At 37.1% G+C, this 27,110-nt stretch overlaps 3 protein-coding genes across 4 annotated transcripts in view; all 3 read left to right on the top strand.

Moving 5' to 3' along the window:
• Positions 1 to 14,876, top strand: part of LOC135694482 (protein shortage in chiasmata 1 ortholog-like) — a 22,739-nt gene extending 7,863 nt beyond the window's left edge. Inside the window, exons 11-13 of one of the 2 annotated variants that reach the window (XM_089109864.1) lie at positions 7,842 to 7,896; positions 8,269 to 8,411; positions 14,738 to 14,876. In XM_089109864.1, the coding sequence (XP_088965990.1) occupies positions 7,842 to 7,896; positions 8,269 to 8,372 (159 nt within the window). In that variant the 3' untranslated portion in view covers positions 8,373 to 8,411; positions 14,738 to 14,876. Of the gene's footprint in view, positions 1 to 7,841; positions 7,897 to 8,268; positions 8,943 to 14,737 lie in introns of those variants that run through there. The other variant, XM_089109863.1, reaches the window with a different exon arrangement.
• Positions 9,227 to 14,684, top strand: LOC148959830 (uncharacterized). The gene has a single exon (XM_089109865.1). It carries the CDS (start codon positions 10,929 to 10,931, stop codon positions 11,598 to 11,600), a length of 672 nt encoding a protein of 223 aa, XP_088965991.1. The 5' UTR covers positions 9,227 to 10,928; the 3' UTR covers positions 11,601 to 14,684.
• LOC135694480 (vitellogenin-1) lies at positions 14,839 to 27,110 on the top strand. The gene is made up of 22 exons (XM_065213242.2): positions 14,839 to 14,970; positions 15,493 to 15,519; positions 17,421 to 17,572; positions 17,933 to 18,211; positions 18,686 to 18,871; positions 19,010 to 19,217; positions 19,410 to 19,689; positions 20,060 to 20,797; positions 20,990 to 21,218; positions 21,387 to 21,515; positions 21,948 to 22,142; positions 22,375 to 22,571; positions 22,690 to 22,954; positions 23,087 to 23,527; positions 23,650 to 23,805; positions 23,935 to 24,348; positions 24,525 to 24,918; positions 25,062 to 25,306; positions 25,538 to 25,693; positions 25,841 to 26,054; positions 26,165 to 26,429; positions 26,696 to 27,110. The coding sequence occupies exons 1-22, from the start codon at positions 14,931 to 14,933 to the stop codon at positions 26,796 to 26,798; spliced, it is 5,313 nt and encodes a 1,770-aa protein (XP_065069314.2). The 5' UTR covers positions 14,839 to 14,930; the 3' UTR covers positions 26,799 to 27,110.

The raw sequence follows: 27,110 nt of genomic DNA, 5'->3' as shown, positions 1-27,110 counted from the left end.
AAAAAGAAAAGAGGGTACAAAAGCAACTGAGTTTATGGATACGGTTCTTGTGCTTTGGCTCTTATATTCTTTGCATTCCGGTTTGGTCCGTATTGTTCAGAATGTAAGGAGCAATCTTACTAATTTTTAACAAGGCGGCGCTAATAGACCAGGCTACAGTGGCCATAGGTACCACCTCAGTGCGGAGAAATTCAAATGGATATTTTCAGGTAGCTATGAGTCTTGTTACTTGGAAAAGTGATGGTGAACGGGGAATAGTTGGGGTTTAAGGGGTAAATACGGGGGTTTAAGATCGTCATATTAGCATATTACCTCTGCGGAGGAGCTACTGTTTTGTTTACGACTTCAGAGCATGGCAAGTGCTTGTTATCACAAAAAAATAATCTAGAGGGAGTCTTTTTGAGCCTCTTCTTTAAATTCCGACATATTGCTACAATTAGAATAGTCACGTGACCAATTTTTACCCCTTACCATATTTGGAAGGTGAGCCTTTTTCAACAGAATACCTGAAAATTCTTTTGTTTAAAACTCTTAAATGTTAAAAGATGCAAGTTAAGGCAAAGATACCTGCATTTGTCATTGTTTATCCATTTTAGGTTTCATTTTCACTTTCTACATCATCTCCGTTTCTTCATGATCCAGGAGGAAGTCAGTCAGTTCGTCTGGAAATGCTTGTCGTTGCCATTCTATAGTCAGATTCCCTTTCCAGCCAAAAGTAGAAAGATCTGGAAAATTTATGGACCTTTCACCCGATGACTTCCAAATCTTTGATCGCAATTGTGTAGCCTTAGTGATGATTGACATGGGGGCAAGAGTGAAATGTCTATGGCTTTACCTTGTCTTACATACTTCTTGTCAAATAATTTTTTCCTCACATCATTGACATTTTTTGCCGGTATCCATATAAATGGCAAACATATTCTTCAAGGTTAACAAATATTTGCTCATCAAGTTCCCAAACCTGCCCAAGTAGCGAAAATGTGTTAACAAATCTGTTGTTCTTCTGGACAACCTCCCAAAATTCTGATTTCCCTTTGCGGAAAAAAGATGACACATAGTCATTCCCCGTGAATGCATGAAAGCATATCTCGCACTTCTTCAAACCATCTTCCATCTCAATATCAGACAAAAATAGTCCTTTTCTATTCAAACCAACTCCAAAATCGAGATATACTTGACTTTGCTCTTCAATAATATTTAATAGAATTACCAAGATTTCGATATCTGACGATGGAGAGCGTACAACAACTTTTTTCGAAGGATGCTAAGTTAAAGTATGCAGGCAATGTAGGGTCAACTTCGTGTCTGCTTCCTCTTGATTGCTTGCAAGTTCGTCTTCCTCAATTGCTTCAAACTCTGTTAGCTTCATGCACTATTTTCAGTCGAAATGAAGATCTTTGTGCACTGTAACATTTCTATTGCACGCAATCGGTTCTCAACAAGAACATTGACCATCAAGAAAATGTCGTTTATTTTCTTCATTCTTTAGAAATTCGTTAAAATTTGGTGGAATTTTAGACTTAGCTGACTGAATAATAATTTTTTCAGAGCAACCTCTTTTGTTTCTTTCGGATGACTTGATATACACTTCTTGATACGTGTCTGCAACAATATCAACTCTACAATAATTTCTGGGCAACGGTTTCATGAACTTCCACGTCAAGTCATTTTCGTTATTGTGCAGATGACGGCCATCATTTCAATTAAAAATGCAGAGACATTCCTTTTGTCTGGTAAAGTTTCTTTAGGGTGACCAACGGGGTTGCTACAATGGTCCAATATAATGCCTTGTAGTTTACTTTTAGCTGTTGTTCTTCTCGCGCCATCATGATTTGCCAAACTCAAAAGTACAGAACTCAATGGATACTTTAATGCCTTAAATTTTTTATAACAAGGTTCTGTATGAAATCCGTGCTTATTTGGATCAACCTCGTCAGGAATGGAGCTGCATTGTTCTTCGTGGATATTTTTGCCACCAAGTCGTAAACGAGTAGCCTTTGCAGCATAAATTTTATCTTTATTGATGTCAGACAAATCTTTAATACCACTGTACAGACAATCTTTGCTCGGGTAATGAACAATACAGCTTAAGCCTTGCATGTTTAAAAATATAAATAAAACAGGACCTCCTCAATACTTTAAAGGTACAGAGAGTATCCAATTTTCAGAGCGAAAATAACAACTTACATACTGAAAATGACGCTTAGAGCAAAACAATTTTTTCTTGGTAATGATGCACACAGGTCTTTTTGTTCTGCTACGTATTTCCGTGATTTCTTGGGTTCATTGCGTTACATATTTGTATTACTCTTTGTACAAATATTTTCAAAGCGGTGAATTGCGAAAAAAGTTGCCCAGCATCTGAAGAAGATGTGGAGTCATCACGCAGTAACCAAACGCGCATGACGTCAAACGGCTAATGACGCCTAATAAATTATCATGTCTTCGCAACCATTATTCTTCACATAGTTAAAAACAATCATAAACTCAAAGTTATTCAGGGTATCTATCAACAACAGCTCGGTTGTAGAATAATCTTGCTGATTTATACATTATTGTAACATTTAACAGTATTAAACAAAAGAATTTTCGGGTATTCTGTTAGAAAAGGCTCACCTTCCAAATATGGTAAGGGGTAAAAATTGGTCACGTGACTACTCTAATTGTAGCAATATGTCGGAATTTAAAGAGGAGGCTCTAAAAGACTCCCTGTAGATTATTTTTTTATGATAACAAGCACTTGCCATGCTCTGAAGTCGTAAACAAAACGGTGGCTCCTCAACAGAGGTTATATGCTAATATGACGATTTTAAACCCTCGTATTTACCCCTTAAACCCCAACAATTCCCCGTTCACCATCACTTTTCCAAGTAACCAGACCCATAGCTACCTGAAAGTATCCACTTGAATTTCTCCGCCCTGAGGTGGTACCTACGGCCACTGTAGCCTGGTCTATAACTACAAGCGGTGCTCTGATTTCCTTTATATAGGAAACGCATTGTTCGGGAAGCACTGTGTTCCATTTGTAACGCACATTGTGTCCTAACATCACACCATGATAAATCAACATGATTTGTAACACATTGCGTTTCACAATGTTACACTTTTGCATAGGGTACCAAAACGCATATGACACCGGCCTCCGACGTCCAACATTTCAACAGTCGGAGGCTAAAAGGTCTAAATAGTCTTAATTTTGATAAAAGTCGACATGCTGACAACAAAAATCAAAGTCTTAACGGTCGGGAGCGGTGCACAAAGCTAGGGCGTGGCCATGAAGTTTTCCAAATTGTTGAATTTCGACTTTCGAATTTTTCAAATCTAATGATATCATGAGAAAGAGCTTGAAAAACTGAGCAAAATATGTAAAAGGGCCAATGTGATCTGACCTATAAGCAGAAATTTATGGCTGTTGAAACGTTTCGTTTTGTCAAACAACTTGCTTTCTGAAGTTTCTTGCTAGTACAGACACATAGCAGTAAAACTGTGCATGTTATGATAACAGCATGAAGTTTGGTATAAGTATGATAATCCAAGCCTACCCTGGGTACCAGACTCACTATATATAAAATAAAATAGAGAGTCTGGTCTAGTGCGCCCCATTCTCGTTCTGGTGTACTTACTTGAAAGAACTGTAGTCTATTTAACAGACTATGCCTGTGAAACAAGACTGTCGGATAAATAACAAAGATACTCAGTAGTCAGACTCAGAGGAGTTTTGGGAAATCTTAAAGCAAATATATTTTATACAGTTCTGTAAAGTCGACATTATTAATACGCCATTTGGCCTTAATACGCCTATTTAATCAAATCAGATGTAAAACGCCATTTGACAGCAAAAAGCATATGCGAAGCATGAAATTAAAGTTAGCACAATGCAGTTATTAAATGTTAATCATTATTAAATTTTCCTCATAAATTGTGTATACTTTCAAAGTCTACTTCCTCACTGTGAAGGCAGCGTGCCTTTAGACACCGCGGCGGTTAGAATCATCACGTTGGAACTTCATCACAGCAAAAATGGCCAATACGACAAGCGAAGCCCCGTATGCCGGGTGAAATATTAGCTATAACTGATTTACTTGTGTTTGGTGTTGTTATTGTGTTCTTATTTAATGCATTTCACTACAAGGCCTAATTTCTTTGCATGAGAGGCACAGCCTGAAATATCAGAGACTTTCCAAAGCCAGTTGGCAATATGGCTCCTCTCTACAAACAAAGCTTTCAATGCTGTTCTGTGTTAAGTTCCACAACATGCGGAAAATATTCTTTGAGTACAGTTTTAACAGCATCTTCAAACTCAATCGTTACGGTCGCTAGCATTTATTTATGTTCAGTTCTGTTCAATGTTTTATACCAGAGCTAAGTTTATTGTTTCGCTGTGACCTTTGAACGTACAGAAATCTGTACACTCGCTCCTGATTGGTTAATATCAGCACACCAGAACGAGAATGGGACGCACTAGACCAGACTCTCTATTTTATTTTATATATAGTGAGTCTGGTACCCAAGGTAATCCAAGCCAAGCTTCAAATGAATACGATAAAATCCATAGCGAGCCTAAAAAATGTCCCCAAAAGCTATTTTTGGATTGTGGTACTGGTACCCAGTCCTCTTTTAGGCATAGCACTACGCAAGAGCGTCTAAAGAAAGGGAGGCTAAAACCGAAGAGAAAGTGGCTTGACTGGTGATTCATTGATAAATTTTTTGCATTTTTGGCAAAAAGTGGGGGGGGGGCTATAGCCCCCGCCGTTCCCCTTTCTCCGCAGTGCCTGGCACTACGATGTTTTAACTTCGCAAGTAATAAAACTGAAACTTTTTTCTGGCCTTTTTTTTGGCGTGCTGTAAAAAGGAGATGCAAAAACAGCTTTTAAAAATCCATAAAAGCAATTTTTTCGATTACAGTACTTGTACCCAGACCTATATTGTGTCTTGTACTATATCTTTGTAACGGTGCAAGTTATACGACTGAAATTTTCTCCTGGCATAATCTGAAGTGCAGGATAAAATGAAGTGTAGACCTATTTTTAAACTTCACCAAAGGCTTTATTCAGACTGAGGCACTTATACCTAGTACACTATTTGCTATCGCAAGTTGTACAACTGAAACTTTGTTGTTTTCTGGCTAAATCTGACGTGCTTAGTTAGATAGATGTTCAGTCTATCAAAAAATATATTTTAAGGGTATTTAGGTAGTTTATTTCTTTGTTTCGCAGACATAAATGTAATCGATCTAACTAAGCACGTCGGATTTTGCCAGTTTCAAGCATCGTTATTATTCCTGCTTTTATCATGGCTAAGAACATGCACTTCGTTCACACGATCCAACCCCTGCAAAACTCGCCTTAGCATACGCGGACAAAAGAATATACAAGACCAAAAGGCCGTCTAAAATTAGCGGGGCTGTCACAAATAAACTCAAGCCTATGGGACACATAAAACATCAAATAGAAAGAAGCCTCCAAACTAGCAAAAATTAACTAGCCTGGCAGAAAAGTCATAACTAAAAATTTGTGTTACACTAAGTCAATGTAATTACAAAAAAGTATGTTATAATGAACAATTATCACAGCCCAAACTGGCCCGTTTATTAGGTCTTGAATGCAACCCATTACTCAGAGCCGCAACTACTATCGTATTTGAGAGGTTCGAGCCAATATGTTTTGGCGACGCCCCTAAACTCAGTCCGTCTTTGAGTGCAACAAAATAAAGTGGGCCAAACCACGCCCAGTCCATCTTTGAAGATAAGAGTATCCACTAGCCTTTCAATCGGTTGCATATATCATTTCCCTATCAAAGAAATTTTCAAGACCCTCTATTTGATGAGAAGTATTACCCCTTTACCTAGAGGTACTTTTATTGCTTCAAAGAAGTGATGGACTGGCCAACCTGGATACTGGCAAATTTCAATGGAATGTCATACCAGCCCGCCCCTGCTCCGAAGTTATTTTGGTCTAGAGGCTCTATGGATCTAGATGCACGTTACGCTACGCTGATAATTATCTTGTTGGCATGCTGGTATTGCATTGCCATAATTAAATAGGTGAAACTTTTTCCTTTCGTCTAATTTCCTAAAGCAAATCCAGTCAAATTCAGCAAACTGAAAACAGAAAGTTCTTGTGCATGTAGGGGCATGTTGTTTTCCATCGCCATCAAGACAGCTAAGATAAACAACATGTGACATCTCTCGGATCTATTTGGATTTTCCTGTGCCAACTTTTGCTTTATAATTAGAAGCTTGAAAAAGTGTTCTGCAACACCAAAAAGAACCATTAACTAAAAAGATGATAACCCTAGTCTTATTGCGCCAATGTATGTAAACAATAGTATTTGTCAGAAATACCATTGTCTGCAGGAGAAACTAAATTTTAGAAAAGTGGGTAGTGTCGCCCTCTGAGATTTACCTACAAAAGTGCATGGTCTTGAATTGCTCGACGTCCACGGCAAATAAAACCTCCAAAAATTTCACCTTTATCGAGAGCAGTTTTTTTTTACTTTTCAAGCTTTGCCAAACTATTTCAACCCAACTATTGGAAATTACTCAGCCTTTTAAGAGATTTTTTTGGATTTTTCTAGCCTTTCCGTAGGAGTCGGGGAGAGGAGCGTACACTCTCCAAAATCTAGCGGGTTACTCCCTTCCACTTTATTATTGCATCATTGATCAGCTCTGATTGCCAGGCAATGCAAAAACTACCCTTGATGGTTTCAAAGAGACTCAGCATACTGCTGAGGCTGCAAATGTTGATATGGCTCGGACAGCTGCTAGACAGATCAAAAATCTATATTGGCATGCAGCGAGGGTATCTTTATTGCATGAAGATTCATTCAAAAATGAATGGGTTTCTTATGGCTCTGTGATAATTGAAAATGTCTGCACACTGCGATATAACGATAATGTAATCTGTTTGAAGAAAAAGGCAGAGGAAAAACTGCAAGTATGCAAGCGAACCTGGCTGCTGCAAAGATCAGCTCTTTTTAATAAAAATCAAAGTGATAAATTTAATTACACGAGTCTGGGTTATTTTAAGACTTGAACTGCGATGTCTAGAACCACAAAGTCTGGAGTAACAAGGCCTAACAATTTCAGCAAATTACAATCAATCAGATTGAATCATTAAAAGCCATTTTTCCTAGAGACTCATTCTTTTTCTAGTTTTGTTTTCCAAATTCTAAATTGTTTAAAGTGAACTAATGAAAATTGATGCGCAAAAGATTGCAATGAACCACACTTTTAAGTAAAGTACTTGTCTAAAACGTTCTTGTGTTCGACGTATGGCCCCTGTATGAATTTTCCGTGAAACAAGCAATGTTTATTTGACATCTTTTTGCACTGATGATAAAAAGCCCGCAAAATCAATAATTACATGTTTTTAAAATATTGGTTGCTTATAAAACATGCAAAGTTACGATAAAACATATTTCCAACAGCTCTAGTCAAAATTTAGATAATAATTAATTTCTTTTATCCAAAAGATGTTGTCCTCGGATGCCTTCTACAATTGTCACAAATAGCTTTTTCCAGAAAAAGAATCTAATCCCTCTAGGAACCCCTCTAGGAAAGCCAAAAGCCATTTGGGGGAATTTAGGACCCAGATCTGTTTGGATTTTGTGAGATTTGTGTTAGGGTTCAAGCAGGCAGCCTATCTTATGACCAAGGACCAGCTGCAGTGGAGACAGTGGCCCCTTTGCCTTTGAGCAAATTTGGCAATTTTCTTTATTTTCATGAACTTTTGCCCATTTTTAGTCACATCAATGTTTCCTCGTTCCCTCTTAGATCATTTTTTTAACGCTCTCTTTTTTGCACCATACTTACTTCTTGCAGCTGCTTATTCTAATTATAGAAATGGCAAGAAGATAATTGTGAGGGATATAGAGATTCATGGACAACTAGTTTTGGTGAGAGACTTGTTCCTTTAAAATTAATAAATAGTCAATGGATCATTTTTTGTTCAGTTACGTACTTTTCAGGATGTATCGGACGAGGGTTTTTGGGAGTATGACACCCCCACTTTTCATGAATCGATGGATCGGAAAATATTCATTTAGTCAATAAAATCATCTGGCGATTGGAAATTAGGAGCATATTGTCTTTATCTATGTCTTCTTCAGTAAATTTTACTTTTCATTAGCTTGAAACGAATTTTTGAAAGGTTTAGGTACTCTATTGGTTTTAACAGTTGACGTGAAAGAAAAGACCAATTTGATGTTAACATAATTAAATTCTGAGATAACGAATGTACTTATATCTATTCTCGCCAATTTGCACAGGTACTCCATCAACGGTGCGTCTTGCTCCTTCAAAAAAACGACGTCTCACGTTCGAAAAGGATCCAAGCTCAAGAGACGGACAAACACGACTTTCCTTTCGGTGAGAGACTCATGAACCAACGCAATTTTAAACTACATTAAAGGTACTGTTATGTTTAGCCTACTTCACAGTCTTCAACCTACTTTTGATTACTGCAAGGTTTGTGTTATCTATGCTTTATATATCTCTTGCATTCACATTTTGGCAAAAGAATGTCTCATTACCAAGTTTTATTGTTAGAATGAAAATAAATAAATTGCACTGTAAGGATCTCAAGACAGCAACACAAAATATTCTTACACATCTACTCTAAAAGCCACTACTCTTAAAATACTAGATCATGAAAAACGGTATGACGAAATTCAAGTTATTTCAGTAGCGCCATTGATGCATGAATGCTGCCTCTTGAGCAGATTTGTTCTATGTTGGTTATGAAAGATTATGTTTTAGTGGTTTTACACGCATTGAGTGTATGATATGATTTTTAGTACCAAAGTTGCAATTGCGCAGATAGTAAAATGTTGGTTTGAGCGCTTTGCAATTCACTTTACTAAGAGTTCACGAAATTTCCCCGAGAACAATGGGATTTCCAGTGATTTTCAGATAAAACAATAAGATTTCGATTAATGATGTAGGTGATTTAATCAAGTGATACTCCATTTGGGTTAGAAGGACACGATTTCAGCAGTCCTATACACCAATTCAACTTACAGCCTCTTTTTGTTAAAAATTTTTACAATTTTTTGTACAAAATTTTTGACCCAAACTTCGGATTAAAAGCAAAAGTTTTAGTCTACTTGCAAGTTTTCATTGAGTTTTGACTCACGATATTGATTTTATCACGACATAAACATAAAAAGTTCATAAAGAATTTGACCATGATTGGTAAAGCTTCACCTGGAACAATTTTCGCAGTCAAATCCCTTACAAGTTTTCAAACTTTATTTCTCCGTAAAATCTAATATACACACACAACCAATATGAAAAATTGTATCCGGCCTAAAATTACGGCGATAAAACTAAATATGAACTTAAAAATGTCGTATAATGAAGTTTGAAGTAATTTCCAAAACGAGGCCGTATGTTGAAATTGTGTATTCCTTTAATGCCTATGTAGCAGGGAAATTTTGGCACACTGGTAGCGAATCTCTCTATGAACAGCTGGTATCAAATCTCTCTATTTTTAGTTGAGTACATCCGAGACACTATTGTTACTCTTCCGTGTATGATTTTTTGGCACTCGCATTGTTTTAATTCCAAGCAGAGCAGCTTATATATAACTAAAGCCACTAGAAATGCCAAAAAGCACCATGTACGCTCCTAGTCCCTTTTATCACCTGTAAGTATTTGCATGTGTCTCAGCATTCTTCTCAAGACAACTGTTCACACTTCAAAAGCTACTTTAAACTGGATTGATCCAGGGTGCCCACACCATAAATATCTGAAACTAGCAATCTTCTGGTGTACACGCAGAATGAAAAGGATGGCGACGCTTATAGCAAATACCTTCTTAGTAATAGTTACGATGCCCCCTTTTCTAATTTGTGCAGCTCTCTTATTTAATACCTGCGTTTGTCATTGCTGATGGTTACTTTGAAATGCCAAATCTTTCAAGCAATTATTACAGTTATCGACATTTGTTTAGAATGCGACATCAAAACATCTCGTTTTTTAACTTTGACGTTGGATATTCACATTGAAATCAAACATGGAATTTACACTGCTGGCAAATCTTACATCAACAGTAGTGCTCAGTCTCCCACAGAATGTTCCTTTACATTTTTTTTCAAAAACAACTTTATAAGAACACGAGCCTCAAAATTGGTCAAAAGTTAAGAACAAGTTAAGAACAAGCTGAGGCTGAGCTGCTGTGAAATGTAATTTTGAACAGCGTTTTTTCTCAAAATCGAGGGTTTTTAGCCATGTGTGGGTGCTTTATCGGTGAATATTCAAGCATGGCGGCAAATGAAGGTTGTCCCACTCACTTTGTTGGCAAAAGAGGCCTGGAAACCTCCCCAGAACGAAAAGCTATCACTCGCGCTGCTTACACCTTGTTAGATTAAGAACAAATTGAGAACAATCCAGCCTCAGATTTTCGCAAAATATAAAAACAATAAACCTGAACTCAAATTTATTGGTTCTTATAAAAAAGAATGTAGTTCCTTTCACTCCTTAATAGTCTTCATATTGCCCTCTCGTGTTAGTTCTGCCCTCTAGAACATTACGAGACACTTTGATTACGACATTTGAATCTTAATTATGCCTGAAGCAGTTATGATATTCGACAAATGCTATGTTACATGCGAAGAGATTTCCCAAAATGAAACGATTAAACCAAAATGTGTTATTGTCTTTGTCTCCACACTCTCTCATGCCATGCAGCTGCTAAGAACTTTAGTGATATATTCATATGGGAATTTCTATTCTTTATTGCCTTTCAAAATAAGAAAAACAATGGAACTGCTAGGCGGATATGTAGCAACGAGCGATCTACCCGTGCAGACACAGTTGTTTTCAAGTTATAATGCAACGTCCAATGGTTTTCTTGTCGTGCGTCGCCTAGAAAGCAGATTTTTCGTATGAGCTTGTCTGCCAGTGTATCATTTTTTCTGGCGTGGAAATGGAGTTCTGTCCGAAACTTAGGCATCAGCGCTCGCAATCGGAGATCGTAATCAACGATTTAAAGCAATTTAAAACACTAAAACGCCCTCGAAGTGTGAGTCAGCTCCAAGCTTCGTCAATTAACCGACTGTATAAAGTAGCAGGATGCGAAAATCTGCAAGTGTCGCCCGTGGGAAGGCCAAGATCTTGGACGTGGCATGGCAGAGATTCAGAGCCTGACTTGGGCCAGTTTTTGGTAGAGGAAGTCAGCACAGAAAAAGCTACACTCAAATCGTATAGCCAAGAAAGTATATTGGATGACAGCAATGATTACAATTGCAACTCGCCCAGAAACCTGTCTCTTGCTTCGGGTCTAAAAACAGAGAAAGAGGCTGTCAAGAACATCATATCCGATGTTTTGGTGACTGAGTTCTTGAACGGCCATTACGATGCTGACGTTGCGATGGAGCAATGTGCCCTCGTCAGTCAGAGAATAGAGGCTGCGGTGAGAAGTATGCTTGATTCTGAAGTCAGAGTTGTTGCAACTGTTCATATGGGTGAGCAGAGAGGTCAAGCAGTCGAAATTTCATGTCAATGTTTATGGGACCCTGAAAATGACAACCTTGTCACTGTTAGTTTTCAGGATCAAGCTCTTTTTGCAATATGCACGGTCTTCATTGTACACACGTGAATAAAATTCTGTAAATCGTCTAAATGTGCTGCAGTTATCCTATGGATATTTTAAGAAATTCTCGCAAGGATTTCTACTGTAAAGCTTTGTACAGTTTCATCTATGTTTCATTGTCTAGTGAAGATTGTACAGTACAATTCTTGAGACTTGCTCGTCTAAGGAAGCAATCAAAATGGTTCGAGTTAACGATCATTCGAGTTATCGGGGAATGCAAAATCAGTTAATGAAAATTAGATCAATCGAGATTTCGAGTTATCAGGAAATACTGTAACCATGGCATTACACCAGTGATAGCAACTGCACTGCTACATGACGCAGTCAAGGGTGCTGAAAGAAATACATTCTAGTGCAGCACCCTAACCAACTTAATCGATTATTTTCTCGAGAAACACTGTGAAAACGTCTTTTCTGTAAAAATGACGATTCCTTTACTGGCCTCAAGATACTCACATTTAAAATTTTTGTTAACCATTAAGTAACTCTTGTTAGTGTTCATTTTCCCAGATTCTCCCGACATGGTTTATTCGGATCCGCGGAAAACAAATTATCAAATAGAACTTTAAATTTTGAAATTCTTTATGTTAATCTGACATTGATGCATATTTCTAACAATATTTTTCATATATGTATATACAGTATATACCATCAATGAAAGCCAATAACATTTACGTTGTTTTTCCCCATCCCTCATCCCTTCCCCCCCCCCCTTATATTCTTTAACTGGTAAAAAGTATCCTGCAGATAGTATTTGAATACGAAAATTTGATTACTCGACTAGTTTACGCATTTTATTTGAACTTAGAATACAGCCAGTTGTTACTCAACTTTGTTATCGAAAAATAAATTGTCTTGCAAGCAACGTATTGCTAGATTCAAGCTTTTTCTATTATATTTTGTTCATAAAAGCAAATACGTTCAAAATTCTCTTCTTATGTACATAGAATTTTATATATTCATGGATTTATAAAACGTGTATGAAATTCTGCTTCAATTGCTTCGATAATCTGAGCCTTAACACAGTGTCTTCATAACGTATATTTAATGATATTGATGTTTTAAGATCCTATGATGATTCAGTTTTGCTGTGTTTACCAGCGAATTATCCTCGGGGTTATCTTGTTGACCATGGAAAAACCTAATCGAAGTTTGTTTACCTTCCCAACACCCCATGTTTATCATGACAGTGTTTTGGAATTAATTCTACCAGGTAGCCTTAATAAAGCTTCAGCTCCAGTATCACATGCATTTTATGATTTTGATTGACGTCATACACTGCGGAGCGGTGTCAAGAACAGACTTCTGTTTTAACGTTCAATAACTGCTGCCATATGTGCCGTTAAGATACCCTTAGGTCCAGAATATCCCCAAATGGCTTTCAAATAAAGAACTTTTCTTAAGGTTTTACTCCAAAGAGACTGCATTTTTGTGCGAGGGCAAATTCACCATGGTAAACTTAGTGTACTTTTTGTAAAAATCGAATCTATGACAACAAAAATCCAAAAAAGTTGTTCGTGGCTGGAAATTGGCTCGAAAAGAGTAACGATCTTGGGTGCCGCGAAAAGAATAACGATGAAATACATTATGTCAATTTAAATAGTTTTGTAAAAAACAATCTTAGAGATAATTAAAACGATGTCATAGATAAATATGATTTGAGAATAAGTGAAATTTTAGTGGGAAAACTACGCCTCTCCTGTGAAGTGAGGAGTTAAGGTTTTCAGAAACTACATTAAAAGTCAAATTGTTTATCAGAATCAAACTCAAGGCACAAAATAGAAATATTAAGAAACCCATAGCCATTTAAGACAAAACTGCAAATGAAAAATGACGCGGAGCAATGACCTCTTTTGAATGGAGCAATTTTTCAAGCATGATCGCCAAGTGGTCCTGCCACAGTATCCAAAGCAACAGATGTAAGATTATTGACCGCAGAGAAACCTTTTTTCCATATAGAGGTACACTAGTAGATGCAGCGAGATTAATTTTTTCTCCTAATCTAATATTGAACATAAAACTACATGGGATAAAATGTCTTTATGATGACACTTTTTCTCTGCCTTCAATTATCGCTGTCTTGACAATTCAGTCGTCTGGTTTTCCTTCCACTGCCATCCATTGCACTGCAACTTTGAATGGGGTTTTGTTGCCAAATTTGAGGTGTGAAGAAATTTTCACCCGTTTAAAGCTCGATATACTTCATTCATACATGCATCCCTATTTTTTTTGCTGGGGGTAAACTTCTAATGTTACCTTGTCAGCTATGCCTCTATGGAGATACTTAAGATAAGTCAAATTTCATTGCGAACTTGCTTTTAAGCATCGATTACAACCGCAGCAAAACTTTTAATTTACATCTCAAGAAAGTACTCAAAATCTATCACTTAATGTTGGGATGTTAATTATTCTCCTAGATGAATAGGCACACACATTTCTTGTTCAACTGATATGAAAGGTAATGTAACGAAGAACTTGTGACTGACGAGATGTTTTATTTCATGCTTCTAAAAAGTAGCTCTTTAGCACTCAGTATTTAAGTATTTTTTAAACAACTTTTAGGACTAAACTCAGAAAAAACTTTAGAAAATAATATCAATTTGACAGTTTATATCTTTGAGGACATGGGAAAATTATTTACTTTGATAAATATAGAACGTTCTTTCTAATGCACAAAATATCAGATGACTCCCGTAGCTTATTTTTTAGATGCTTTGTTTATGAAATATATGATAGATGAAGTGCCAAGAGTCTTGTTTTCATAAGAGTAATCTCATTTTCATAGGGATAGTGCTAAGAAGGTAGAGCAATTTGAGCTATTTGGAATTACTAAGAAATCCTGTGATTAGACCTTTCTGCCTTTCCAAACGCCCTAGAGACAAAAATAATCCCTCTTTGACATACTGTCCTAAAGTTGCTGTTGTCGAAATTATAATTGATTTGGTGCAGAAATTACATATGATCAAAATGTAACAGCATTGGTGTAGGTTAAATTCAAATGTATGAAGACTGTAATTGGCAACAATATGTAAATGTCGCCTTGATATGTACTAAACAACCCTGGTTGGGTAAATTTTTATGTTGGTCTCTGCAAAATGCTTGTCCTGGATTTACCATTGTCTGTGATGCGTTTGCTAATTCAGGCAAAACAGATGTAACCCCCGTTACAAAACGTGCCCAGATGTCACGTTGGAACCATGTAGGTAATTGGCAAGCTGTGTTGGAGAAAATACCCCTGTCTATTGTTCCTCAAAACTATTGTCCGTCAAATGGTATAAAAAGGACAGAGCTGCAAAGACAAGTCAACTTCTTTGGACGAAAGACCAAAAAGTCAACATGAAGTTTCTGGTCCTTCTCTCCTGCATCGCCTTGGCTGGTAAGTTTAGCTTTGCTTTTTTTTGCCACGAGTTCTTGTTTTTGGTTATTCCAATTGCCTTGCTAAGTTATTCATCCAATCATACTATACGTTTAGCCGTCAAGATACAAATCAAAATGGCTGCAAAAATTTCTTTGAGAACTCCTTAAATGCAATGGATTTGCAGCTAGCATTGGATCTGCGAATTATAGAATGATCCTTTGATATACAGAGAAAAACTTTCTTGCTTTGATATGCAGAAAAACTTTACAGATAAACTTTTGACAACTACCCAGATTATCGATAACGGAGCATTTACTGCCCAAATTTAAAAAAAAAATATTTGAATCTCGCACAACTTTTGCCTAAATTCTTTTGAATTAGAAACATAAAGTTCCTTAAATTAATGCAGCCCTCAAGGCAAATGTATTCCCAACCATAATTTTAGCTCCAACTTCGTCATAACAAAATTACTAATGAATTCAGAACGAGCCTTTAAAAAGATTTCTACTGTTATCTAAATTGGTTTCTTTTTCTCCACAGCGGCCGAGCGCAGCTACAGTATCTATGGTGAGTCGATTTATTCCATTTTCCTTATTTGTCGTTTGTTTTTGACCAATCAAAGATAACTTTCAAAGTTTGCTGAGTTAGGGTTAGGGTTAGGGTTAGGGTTAGGGTTAGGGTTCTGGCGTGAACAACGAGATTTAAACAGGAAGCCCTAGTTTCGATCATCCTCGCAAATATTTTATATGGAACCAATAAAGCTAAATTGGTTCCTTCCAGTGTCTTTGTCTGCTCTGAACGTATACATGTGTTGTGTTTTTAGCTGGGTTATATAGATCAGCTTTTCTACATCTTGAATTTCAATATTGTTGTCGTGTTGTTTCATCGAAATGATCTGAATTTTAAACCCAGTTTCGTTCTCAACGTGATTACATTAAAATTTTATTTTGTATGGCTATTAACTCTTATCTGTTTTATGATTACTGTAATTCATCTAGGCAAAAATGTTTTAGATTACTTCATTTATGGCGTTATCAAATCCAAAAAAAAGGGGGCACTGAAAAACTGAAAACGAATCTAATTCACAAATTGCGTTCAAAAACGAAACGAAACTGGAAAATTTTTCACGTTGAATTTGAAATTTAAAAGTGAACAGTTTGAGGCCTGCAAAAGCTCGATATAGTCGGAGTTTAGCACAACATACGATTTTTTGCAATTAATTACCAAATAGAATTGCATCGTTGCTTTGCTCTTATGATTCAATAAACTGCTATCCTCTTTTAACTTCATACAAAATTCAGCGGTTGTCACTTTTAGCCAAACATTTCCATCCACGAATTATTTCTAGGGTTAGCAAATACTTTATGATTTAATAGTTTAACTTATTCAAAGGTTAATTAGACGCAGTCTTAAGAAGGCCCTACCATTTGCTTAGAAGGTGTCCGTTGAAAACCCTTAATCCTACCTTTTACTTTTGACAATTGTTTTTTAAAAAATGGCAACAACCTTTTTCAAATTTGTAATAAAATATACTGATTTAAAATCAACGAGGCATGTATAGTCTTAGTTTAGGGTAGCATGATCCCGAATTCCCGCAAGGAAACATTTTCCATTCCCGCTTTTCCACACTGAGGACCTCGTTTTCACGTTAAATTAATTCATGTTATATACAATATATAAAAAGAACTACACAAAACGGCCTATTAGCTCTTTGGAGTGGTAAAGCTTCACTGTAACCAGAAGTAAAACAAAATGAATTGAACATTATAATATGTACTTCTAATTTGTAATTTCTAGCAGACAATTTCTTCTCGATTTCACCCACCTTAAACAAAAAACCTCGCATTAAAATGAAAAAAACTAAGCACATTGAAGCTTCCTTGTCTGTGATGTTATAGATATTAATTCTTCTTTATCAAAGACATTAATTTCTTGCTCGGGAATAAGAACTTCCAAGTGAAATAAAATTCTACACCATCCCTGGTGAAATTAACAGAAAAATTTTCCTTTGAGCACCATCGAATCATTATTAGAAAAGAAATCTGCTAGTTTTTTATTTACATCATGATATTAAGTACATTTAATTTGTCTGGTTTTGCCCTATTTTACCCTAATAATGATAAAACATGTTTCTTTTAACCACTAGAGATTGAAGAAACTGGTTCTTTTAATCTTATTAAGAGTTTACTGGAAAATTTACTAAAAAATGACGAAAGCAGCAAACATCCAAAACTTTAAATACCTTCCCCCGAAGAAGGACAACTCCAAGATACGATCTCACTGTGTATGATCAAAGAGGGTGGGTTAGAACGTTAAATGCCCCCTATAATTTTCACACTATTTCTTTTCACTAGTTTCAATTGCATGTAATCTAGATTCCTTTCTCTAGTCCTAACTATTCATGGAAATTTTGCAAAAAGAACGTTAAGGATAGGATGTCCATAGTAAATATTCTTTCTATCTGGCAGGTGGTTACAAGGAGCAAGGAAAGTATGTTTATCACTACGAAGCATTCCTGTACCCTTCAGCCGTCCCAAATTTGGAGAAACACGTGGCAAAGATCCATATAAATGGAACAGTTGAGCTGCACATCATGAAGAACGAAAAAGCTATTCTGAAGGTAGTTTTTTTATCATGATATACCAAATTACATTAGTAGTTTGTTTTGCGAAAGGTTTATTCACATTCATTGACTTTTTGTGCTGTCTGGCACTGTACAACTGAAGTTGCAATATTTATAGGGCAACGCCAGCTGTTTAGAGACCAAGCCAATTTAAAATTATCATTAGCCTAAAACTTCCCTGCAGGAACCAATGCTTGTTCAAACATCGTATGGTTATTATTTACAAGATTCAAAATCGGCACAAACTTTAATGAGTACCTTATTTCATGCAGCCTTTTGAATCGTTTTCAATCTGTTTGATAGTCTATTCTCGTTTACTGCAATAAATATAATCCAAAGCCTTTCTTCGTTCTGTAGGTCAAGGACATTAGCATCTACGAATGCCTTTCAGACCCCAAAAACATGAGTGGGGTAAATGAAAGGTTTTCAGAATTCAGCACCAAAGTGAGCCGCCCTCACCTGATGAAGCCAATCAAATTTGGCTACACCAACGGACTGGTACAGCAAGTCTTTGCACCAGAAGACGACCCTGCCTGGTCTGTCAATATAAAGAAAGGTATCCTCAACATGTTGAGCGTTGATGTCCAAGGCAAGGATCAAGAGACCGGTCTCAAAGATTTCTTCAACAAAGAAGAGGTGGGTTATTTTATATCTTCTGATAATAAATTCATTTTTCTGATGCTTTACTCGTTGGCAGGGACCGCGGAAGCGGGGAGGCTATGGATGCTCAAGCTTCCCCCCAAAAAAATTCCAAAAACTACTTTAAACAATACAAAAATCACCCTGCTCTTAGTTTTTAGCATAAATAGCCCCCCAAAAAGTTTTAGCTGCCCCCTCCCCAAACTGTAATGTGCTCCGCAATCCTTGTGATTAAACGAATTCTCTACAAAGAAGATTAAACGTAGGCAACATTTGGGAATAGCCTTAAAAAGTATAAATAAAGCTTTAATTGTGAGAACTTCTGGACCAAAGCTATTGATTGGAAGAGAATGAATTCATTGATTGTCTTTTGATTTTTTTCCATTTGGAATTAGCCTTTTGCAGTAATCAACGAATTCAGTCAAAAGATTATATATGATCAAACTTGTTAATTTGAACTTTTTCTTTCAGGCTACTATTCTAGGTATCTGCCAGACATCCTACAGCCACAAGTACTTTGAAGTTGTTGATGCTCGCCAAGTCAGAAGAAGAATTGGAATGAATTTCACAAAGACCATTGATTTTGAGAACTGCACTGGTTTGAACTACGACATTTACAACAAAGTTGTCCAAGGCAGAAACCCAGATCAGGATTCGGTAAGTAACGATTGATGCCTAGAAAATAATCTATACTTAGATCGCAAATTTTCTTTCTGCACATTGATAAGAATGAGGTTTGGTAAGAGTGCACGTGCTTTTTATAAATAATATTTTTCATTTGTTTTCATGCTTTAGAATCCACTGAAGACAACGGCAACGATCAAGTACAACATAACTGGAACTGAAACCCAGTTCAAGATCGAAGGTGTCACTGCCCAGGGTGTCTATGTTTTGTACCCATTCTCTAAACAAGAGGAAGGCATTCCCTCTAGATCTCTTCAAACACTTGTTCTCTTGAAAGAAGGTGTCAGCCACTTTGAAAGCGAGTACCCACATCATTTCGGTGAGGATAGCTCTATGGTTCTTACATCTAGCAGCATTATCATCTTCAGTACTTACACTTCACATACAGACGAGACAAGCTCTTCAACATATTTTCGATATTTTACTTTCGTTTTAAACGCTCTTCCAGTGCACATTAATGAACTATTGAATTTCATGAAGTTTGAATGAGCCTTGATTCTTTTTGATACAGCATGGAACCAACGTGGAAAACTAATGATGGAAATGCCATCCTTCCATAAGCCAGAGGTTATCCCACCACTTTCACAGAGCGAACGCAACGACAAAGCAACCTACATCTGCAACGCTATCAAAAGATTCTCGTCATTGATTCCAAAGGGAAAGCCAGTACAGAGTGTAATCCTTCAGCCTGAAATCTCAACCACTTTCATGCAAGTTGTCAACAACCTGAGAATGTGTGATCTTACTACATTGTCTGGAGTTTGGGCAAAGTGTGCAGATCAAGACTCGAGGTTTGTAGGAATGTCTATATCTGTTTTGAATAATCTTGTTTTGCATTTTTGAATTTGAACCCAGCAAAGTGCTCTTTCGTGTTTGCTGAAGATATGACAATCTGTCTCAAACTTCTTCATTTGCTTAGCGCTTGTGCTTCAATAAAATGCTCACCTATTTTAACTTCAAACAAAATTCAAACGTTGTCACTTCTAGCCAAGCATTTCTATCCACGAATAATTTTTAGGGTTAGCAAATATTTTATGATTTAATATTTCAACTAATTGGTTATTTTCTTCTATCAATTTGTCATAACACTATGGATAATAGATAAATGAAAATGTGTTTCCATTATATGCCCTATATGAAACTTATTGATTAAATTTACAGAAAATGGCATGTTTACGCTTTGAGCCTTTGCCACACCGAGACATGCATGGAATCGATGAGATCAAAGGTAGAAAGCGTGAAAGAGGAAGACATCCTAACCTATCTGCAGGGAATCAGTTTCATTGGTCAACCAACTCGTTCAATTGTGAATAGAATGGAGAAGCTTTGCAGCATTCCAAAGATTGCCAATAATTTGCAACTGCTCCAAGCGTGCTGGATCAGCTCAAGCAACATTGCTCAAGGATACTGCAAAGTGAACCCAATCTGCACTTCATGGATTGAGAACGCAATCAGGGACGCCTTGCAAAAGATATCTAAGCCAGAATGCTACCAGAATATTGAAAACTGCCAGCCAATCAAGGGCCTTACTGTTCACACTGTTGTGTCGATTGCTGAAAATCATGGACGACCATCCTACTTGGCTGCCCTTGAAAGCATCATCTTCCATCCCGAAGTGCCAACCAGTGTCAAAATGCACGCCATTAACTGTCTCAGGCCAATTATCAGACAGTCACCAAGAAGGGTGCAAATTGTGCTCTTAAGGCTGTTCCGTGATTTCAAATACGACAGCCAGATGCGCACTCTTGCTCTCTCGGTAATAATGGAGAACCCCCATCCACACCTTATCCAGCTTTGTGCCCGCCAGATCTATGTTGAGCCAAGCTTGAACATCAGGAAGTTCGCCCATGAATTGTTCACTCAATGCAGTGAATCAGTAATCAAATACAACAGAACTATGTAAGTTGTTTTATTGATATTAACCTCCATCTCATTTTTTTCAAAATATCACATACCAATGACTAGGAATCTCAATTGTAGAAAACTTCGAATTGATAGACCTTAAAGTGTTCTTGCAATCGTTGTTTGTCTAAATCACTTCAGCTCAAATCTTGACTTGAGAGATCTGGCATAATCCATATTACTTTTCAGTCGTCACACATGCAAATCAGTTCTGAAGCTCTACACCAAGTTGTACTTGCCTTCTCCAATGGCACAGTACCGCAGTCTTCACATGAACGGCCAACTGCAAAACCAAAGGCTCAACCTTGCCAGCGAACTTGAAGGAAGCTGGATTGCAAACAACAACAGCTACATCCCCAGATACTCTCAAGCAAGAATGAGGACATCAGTTCTTGGAAGGAAATTTGAGGTCTTTGACGTAAGTATACACGAACTTTTAAAACATTTGAACTTTTCCAAAAAACGATCCAAGCCCTCTTGAAAATGCATGTTGATTTCAACAATGTCCGCCTTTTTAATCCCTCTTCTTTTTCCTTAAGCAGAAATGAACATTCGAAATTTAATATGAAGTACCATTTTATCTTAGTCTCAAATGTACATGCAAGGCATCCAGGACTATGTGAACTGGCTCATCCATTCTATGCAAGAATACATTCAGCCACAATCAGAAGAGCTTCTCAACATTAAGAAAAAGATTTATGACATTACCGAAAGGGTATTTGCTTTGTACCATCTGCTGTTCTAATCTTCTTTCTTTGAATGTGATTCCGCTTAAACGTTGTAACATACATTTGTAGCCTCTACAAACGATTGGTTCTTTCAAATACTCACTTCAATACAGTGGAAAATTACTTCCGTAAATAACAATAGAGATATTAAGGGATAAAACTCGAATCAATTTGCCCCAGTATCCATTATATCTAGCAATCTCTGAAAATCCTAGTTTTCTGCACCTCGTTTGGATGTAATGCTAAAAACCTGATGAGGGTTTCTAGGCCAATTGTTAGGCTGAAAAGCGATTAAATTCTTCTTGTTGATGTTGTAAGAATTTTGCAATGCTCCACTCGAGAGCCTCTTTTCTTCTTGTCTTTAAAGCACTTAACTCTAAGAACAAACGTTTTTTTTCAAAAACTAAGTTATTTTTCAGACTTCTCATGTTCCAAAAGATCCCGAGGAACTTCTTTATGAAGGAAGATTGAGGCTGTTCGACAAGTTGGTCAGTGTTCAAAACATCACATTGGACAAGACTAGTGACTTCACAGAGCAATTGTACTCTCAGCTACCCCAGCTGCTACAGATATTCAAGCAGCTAAAGGAAGGAAAGACTTGGATGTGGACCCAGGTATTTATTTGTTGATCAGTTTTATTTATGATCATTACTCAAATTCTTCTTGCAAAAAATTTTAGCTTTTCAAAAATGGTTTTTTACAACATCCATTGTAACATTATTCTCCAAAATACCCCTATTTCGGCTGTGTAATAGCCTTGTAATTACTTTTAATCACTTTTTGCATAATATATATTTCTTCAAAACCATTCAGAAAAATAACACTGTCACCTCTTCGCTTTTTTAGCCATTCATGCCTGTTGAAACTGTATATCAAGTTCCATCACTTTGTGGCGTGCCATTGGTCTTCAACATGTCATCAATGATTCTACCATACTCCAGAACCAACATCAAACTTGAGACAACCCCTGACATCAAATCGCCAATGTCGCTGATTCGCACAAAATTGCAGGAAATCAAAGTTTCTGGAATCCAGCAATTTAAGTAAGTCGATTCACCTTTCAAAACATTACAGATTGTTTGTTTTACTGCTTAGGTTTGAACAATCATTACACTTCAGATTGATTTTCATTCTTGAACGTTTCCACTCGATTTCTTCTAGCTCACTTGCTGAAGTCAGAGGAACAATAAAGTATAGACTGCCATTCATTGAAGTTGGTGCTCAGTGCAGGAAAGTCATGAATATGTCAACACATATGGAAGGCTCCATGAAGTACAACCTCAAAACCGGAGAATACAATGAGCACATTCAAATGCCAAAGGATATGAGAGAAGTTTTTTTCTTCAACATGGAAGCATATCATTACATCAAGACAACCAAGGAACCAATGCGAAAGTTGGATTTCGAACCAGATCAATTCGGCAGGGTAAGGACAAAATTCAATTCTGCTTTTATACTAAATGAATAGCAAAATAACAAAGTTAGCTTTAATTAATTTTGTTCAGCATTCTTTTTCTCCCATATCAATCAAAAGTAATGTTGCTTTTCCAATACCAAGGTCCAAATCATCAATGTCACGCAACCCTGTGAAGGCCATTGCAGAGCAGAAGAATGGGTCATTCGAACAACCACTGGCAAGTACTTGTCTGTGCAAGATGGCAAAATCGTCTTGAAACCACAGCCATTCAAGTTCAAGGTTATTTTCCACGGAGTCAACCGAAGAATCATCAGCCTGTATGTACCAGGCCAGGGTTACGTTGTCATGTCAAAGAAGTCGCCATGCCTGTTCGTGAAGCCAACCTCAAATGGAAAATACTTCATTGTAGATTATGAGAACTTGCAAAACACATTGATCAAAGCTCTCGTGCATTTAGAGAAGGTTCCAGAAGGCTGGGGATTGCCATCATCAGATGAAATACAGGAAATAAAAAATGCAGGAAGCCTGTTCATGCAAGAGCAACTTGTTATCACTGGAGAAGAGTACATTGAAAGAGAACTAGTAAGCTAGCGCTGCTTCCATGTCATCGATGATTAAAATTACCTATAAGAAAAACCTTTTCTTTTTAATGACAATCCTGAGTTGTGTTATTAAGAATTTATAATGCATTTGCTTTTTTGCAGATCGAACCTTCAAAGCAGTATGTGAGAATGGCCTACCTTGCACTGACAGATGCTCCTAAAGTCTGCTTAACTCCCAAGAGACAACAAGCACTGAACTTCACCACTGAACGTCAAACAAACTTTACAACCCTGCTCGACAGATACTCGTACTCGAACGTAAGAATTTTTTATTCATCCATCTCTAATATTTTTTAGCTTTCTGCCCTAATGTTTCCTATATTTTCTGGCTTGTTTGATCCTCTTGCTACGATTTAAGATAGTAACTTACTTCATTTGGCAACACAGCGCTCCTGCATTGGCCAGCCATGGGGCTTCAACCTTTGCCTGCACGGATATTTCCCAGTTAGCATTGCCCGCTCACCAATTAGTTTGTTGTGCAGTCCATCAAAGTTCAGAATAACTTGCAGACCCGATAACACCACCAAAGTTACTTCTATCGACACTCGTATAACCTTGGTTAAGAACACAACAACTGAATGGACATACAAATCTGTCACAAGATTGACTGGAACAACCAAAACCATCACTGCAAATGTCAACTTCAGACGAACAGACAACAAGTTCCAGCTGAAAGTTACCCCATCTGATCCAATGCTCTTGAGAATGAAGAAACTTTGCTATGAAGAACAGTTCCAACCTGACAATTACTCACTAAGAGTCAGTGTTGACGACAAGGAATGCAAGAAGGTCCATCTCAAAGTATGTGTATTTCATTTACTGTCTTATATGTTACTTTCTAGCTTATATATCAGGGCGTAAGTTTTTTAATTTGACTGAAAAATATCTTTATATAGGTCATATTTGAGCAAATGCTTCAATATTTCAATCTGTATCTTTGTCAGAGTGAATTGTGAGCAAAGAAACTTGCTTTTTAGGCCGACTTCCTTGCACCAAAGCAGCTTCCACGTCACCAAATGGCCTTCCGATACAACTTTACCACTGAAGGCATCCCTAGTTTCTGGCGCCAAGCTTTGTGGTACACAGATCTCTTTGTTATGAGACCAATCTTGCGATACTCCAGTGACTACTGGTACAGCAACATGACGGGATATCAGAACCTGACCCGATGGAACTTCAATGCCACCATCAATGGCACAACCTACTTGCAATATCTGCTTACAAGCAATGATACTTTGACTTACAAAATTGTCTCACCAACTGAAGTTTGGGTTTGGGAAAAAGTAAAGCTGACTGCTTTTATCAACACTTTCCCAAAAGGATCCAAGCATCTGCCTATAGTCTTCAAACTAATGTGGAGCAAAGGCAAAGGTAATTTGTTTTAAATTTAAATGATGATTTTCTTGAATGCAAATTGTGGTACTGGCCTGTATTCAGTTTTATCTTGTTTGCTCATTGTCAACTAGAAAAAAAGAAAGAAATCACGAGGGTTGTTTCGCTATTCTATATTTTAGCTTGTTGCCAACATAGAAACTCGACCTTCATCACTCATGACAAGAATGTTTTCAATTACACCATGAAACGAGGCTGTGATCACGTGCTCCTGCGCAGCTGCTACAGAAACATGACACAGTTGATGGTTTTGGCAGCTAGAGCTGGACCTGAAGGCTCAATGAGGAAGAAGGTCACCACCCTTGTTGATACCTACGAGATTGAATTTATTCCTGGCAAACAATACACTGACCAGCCAATTGTGAAGGTATCATTGCTACAAGAAAACTTGTAACTTGAATTATCAGTGTGCTTTTTGAATTGATTTCATAATTCAGCATTAAGAATTTCATGAAGTTCTTCTTTACCAATTTTTGTTCCTTGATCTGCATAACACTGGAACCCCAGTTTACTACGTTCTCCAATATTCAATCAAACTTCTGTGACGAAATTATAAGTTCCATCCACTATTGTTATGAATTTTCTCCAAATTATTCAGATAAATGGCAAACAGATATCTTTATCTGATGATAAATACGAAATCTGGAAGGAAGGAAAGCCATGCTTAGTCATTGTTTGGGAACCTGAAATCAGGATGATGGCCCTTTGGCATGCACAAACACAACTTTGGGTCTCACTTCAGAATGGCTACAAGGTAAGTGTTCTTTAGTTCTCTTCTTAATTGCATGTGGTTGCATTCACTTTTGTTGCTGATAATCTGTCTAAATAATGACTGTTTTGCCGTCGTTTTAGTTCCTAGACCAAGTCATCTTCATATTTCTAATTGTGGAATATTCTTCAGGTTCACACTTCAGTTAGCCCAATGCTGTTTGGCAAAGTTTGTGGACTCTGCGGAAATTTCAACGGAGAGCAAAGGTTTGAGTTCAGAACACCAGAAGGAAAGCTAATCCGTGACGTACAGCGACCAAAACTGTACGATCCAGAGCTTGCATTCTATGAAGAACGCCACTTTGGAAACAGCTGGATTGTCCCAGGAAGAAAATGCGCCAGAGGAGGTACGGTACATTATCTTATATTTTGTATTGCCTGATGTTTTGGTTTTTTAAAATAGCAACTCGTTTGCGTTTAAGTTACTCTTTCAATATCTTTTCGTGCCCTTTCATAGAATGCAACTTCAGACGTGAATTCATCAAGGTTGAGCAACAGAACAAGTACTGCCTGACCAAAATAAGAGTGCCCCAATGCCAGACCAAATGCACCACAAAAACAAAGGAAGACCTGAAAGCTCCAGTTATCTGTGTTGCAAAGAATGAATCTTCACAACTGCACAGTCAGCTGGTGTCAGGACAGCCACTCACACTGGCAACTGCCACTGACCACTTGTTGCCAGTCAGTCTGCCAATTGAGTGCAACTGCCCTTGCAAGAATAGGTACATCCTGTCATTGATTACTATGTTTTGGCTCAATTATTGATAATATTAGCAACATGCTCAGCATAAAGTTTTTCAGAACTCTCTGACAATCATTGTTTTCGGATATGCTTTTCTGCATTCCCTACTCGTTTGATATTAGTTAAACCTGTCGAATAGCGTAAATCTTAAATAATGCTCTAGTATTAGACCTTTTAACTCTTTATTTTACTTCCACTTTGCTGCCCATCTCAACTGTATTCTAGAAATATTCTCTTATCTTGCAGGTCAAAATATTTCAAGGGAGATGAAGAAGAAGAATACAAGGATGAGAAGGAAGAATACGACAGCAAAGATTACTCATTTAATCTCTTCGATACGCTGTTTTAAGAACTTTAAGCAAGAGACTTCATAGAATTTGATTAACTATCCTATATGCTTTTTTATGCAATAACCAGTATTTTTCTCAAACCCTTTTTGCTTAGTTGAGCTTGAAGCTTTTTAAATAGTTAACATTAATTGTGTTTACACCATTTTGTGTTGACAGCAACTTTAAAAGTCAGTTTCGTAGAGGTAGAAATTGTTCAACTGTTAGAAAGTTGATGGCGTAAACCGAGCAAAAATGGGTTATATATCACGTAAAGGTACCTATGTGGATGTGTAAAGTTATTTCAATCGAATCAATGCATTTTCTTCAATAAA

This window comes from Rhopilema esculentum, chromosome 8 (assembly GCF_057945365.1).
Source record: "Rhopilema esculentum isolate cy_ngs chromosome 8, ASM5794536v1, whole genome shotgun sequence".
In the NCBI taxonomy this organism is placed as follows: domain Eukaryota; kingdom Metazoa; phylum Cnidaria; class Scyphozoa; order Rhizostomeae; family Rhizostomatidae; genus Rhopilema; species Rhopilema esculentum.
Note: the sequence above shows the minus strand (reverse complement) of the source record. Positions and strands in the feature narration are given on the sequence as shown.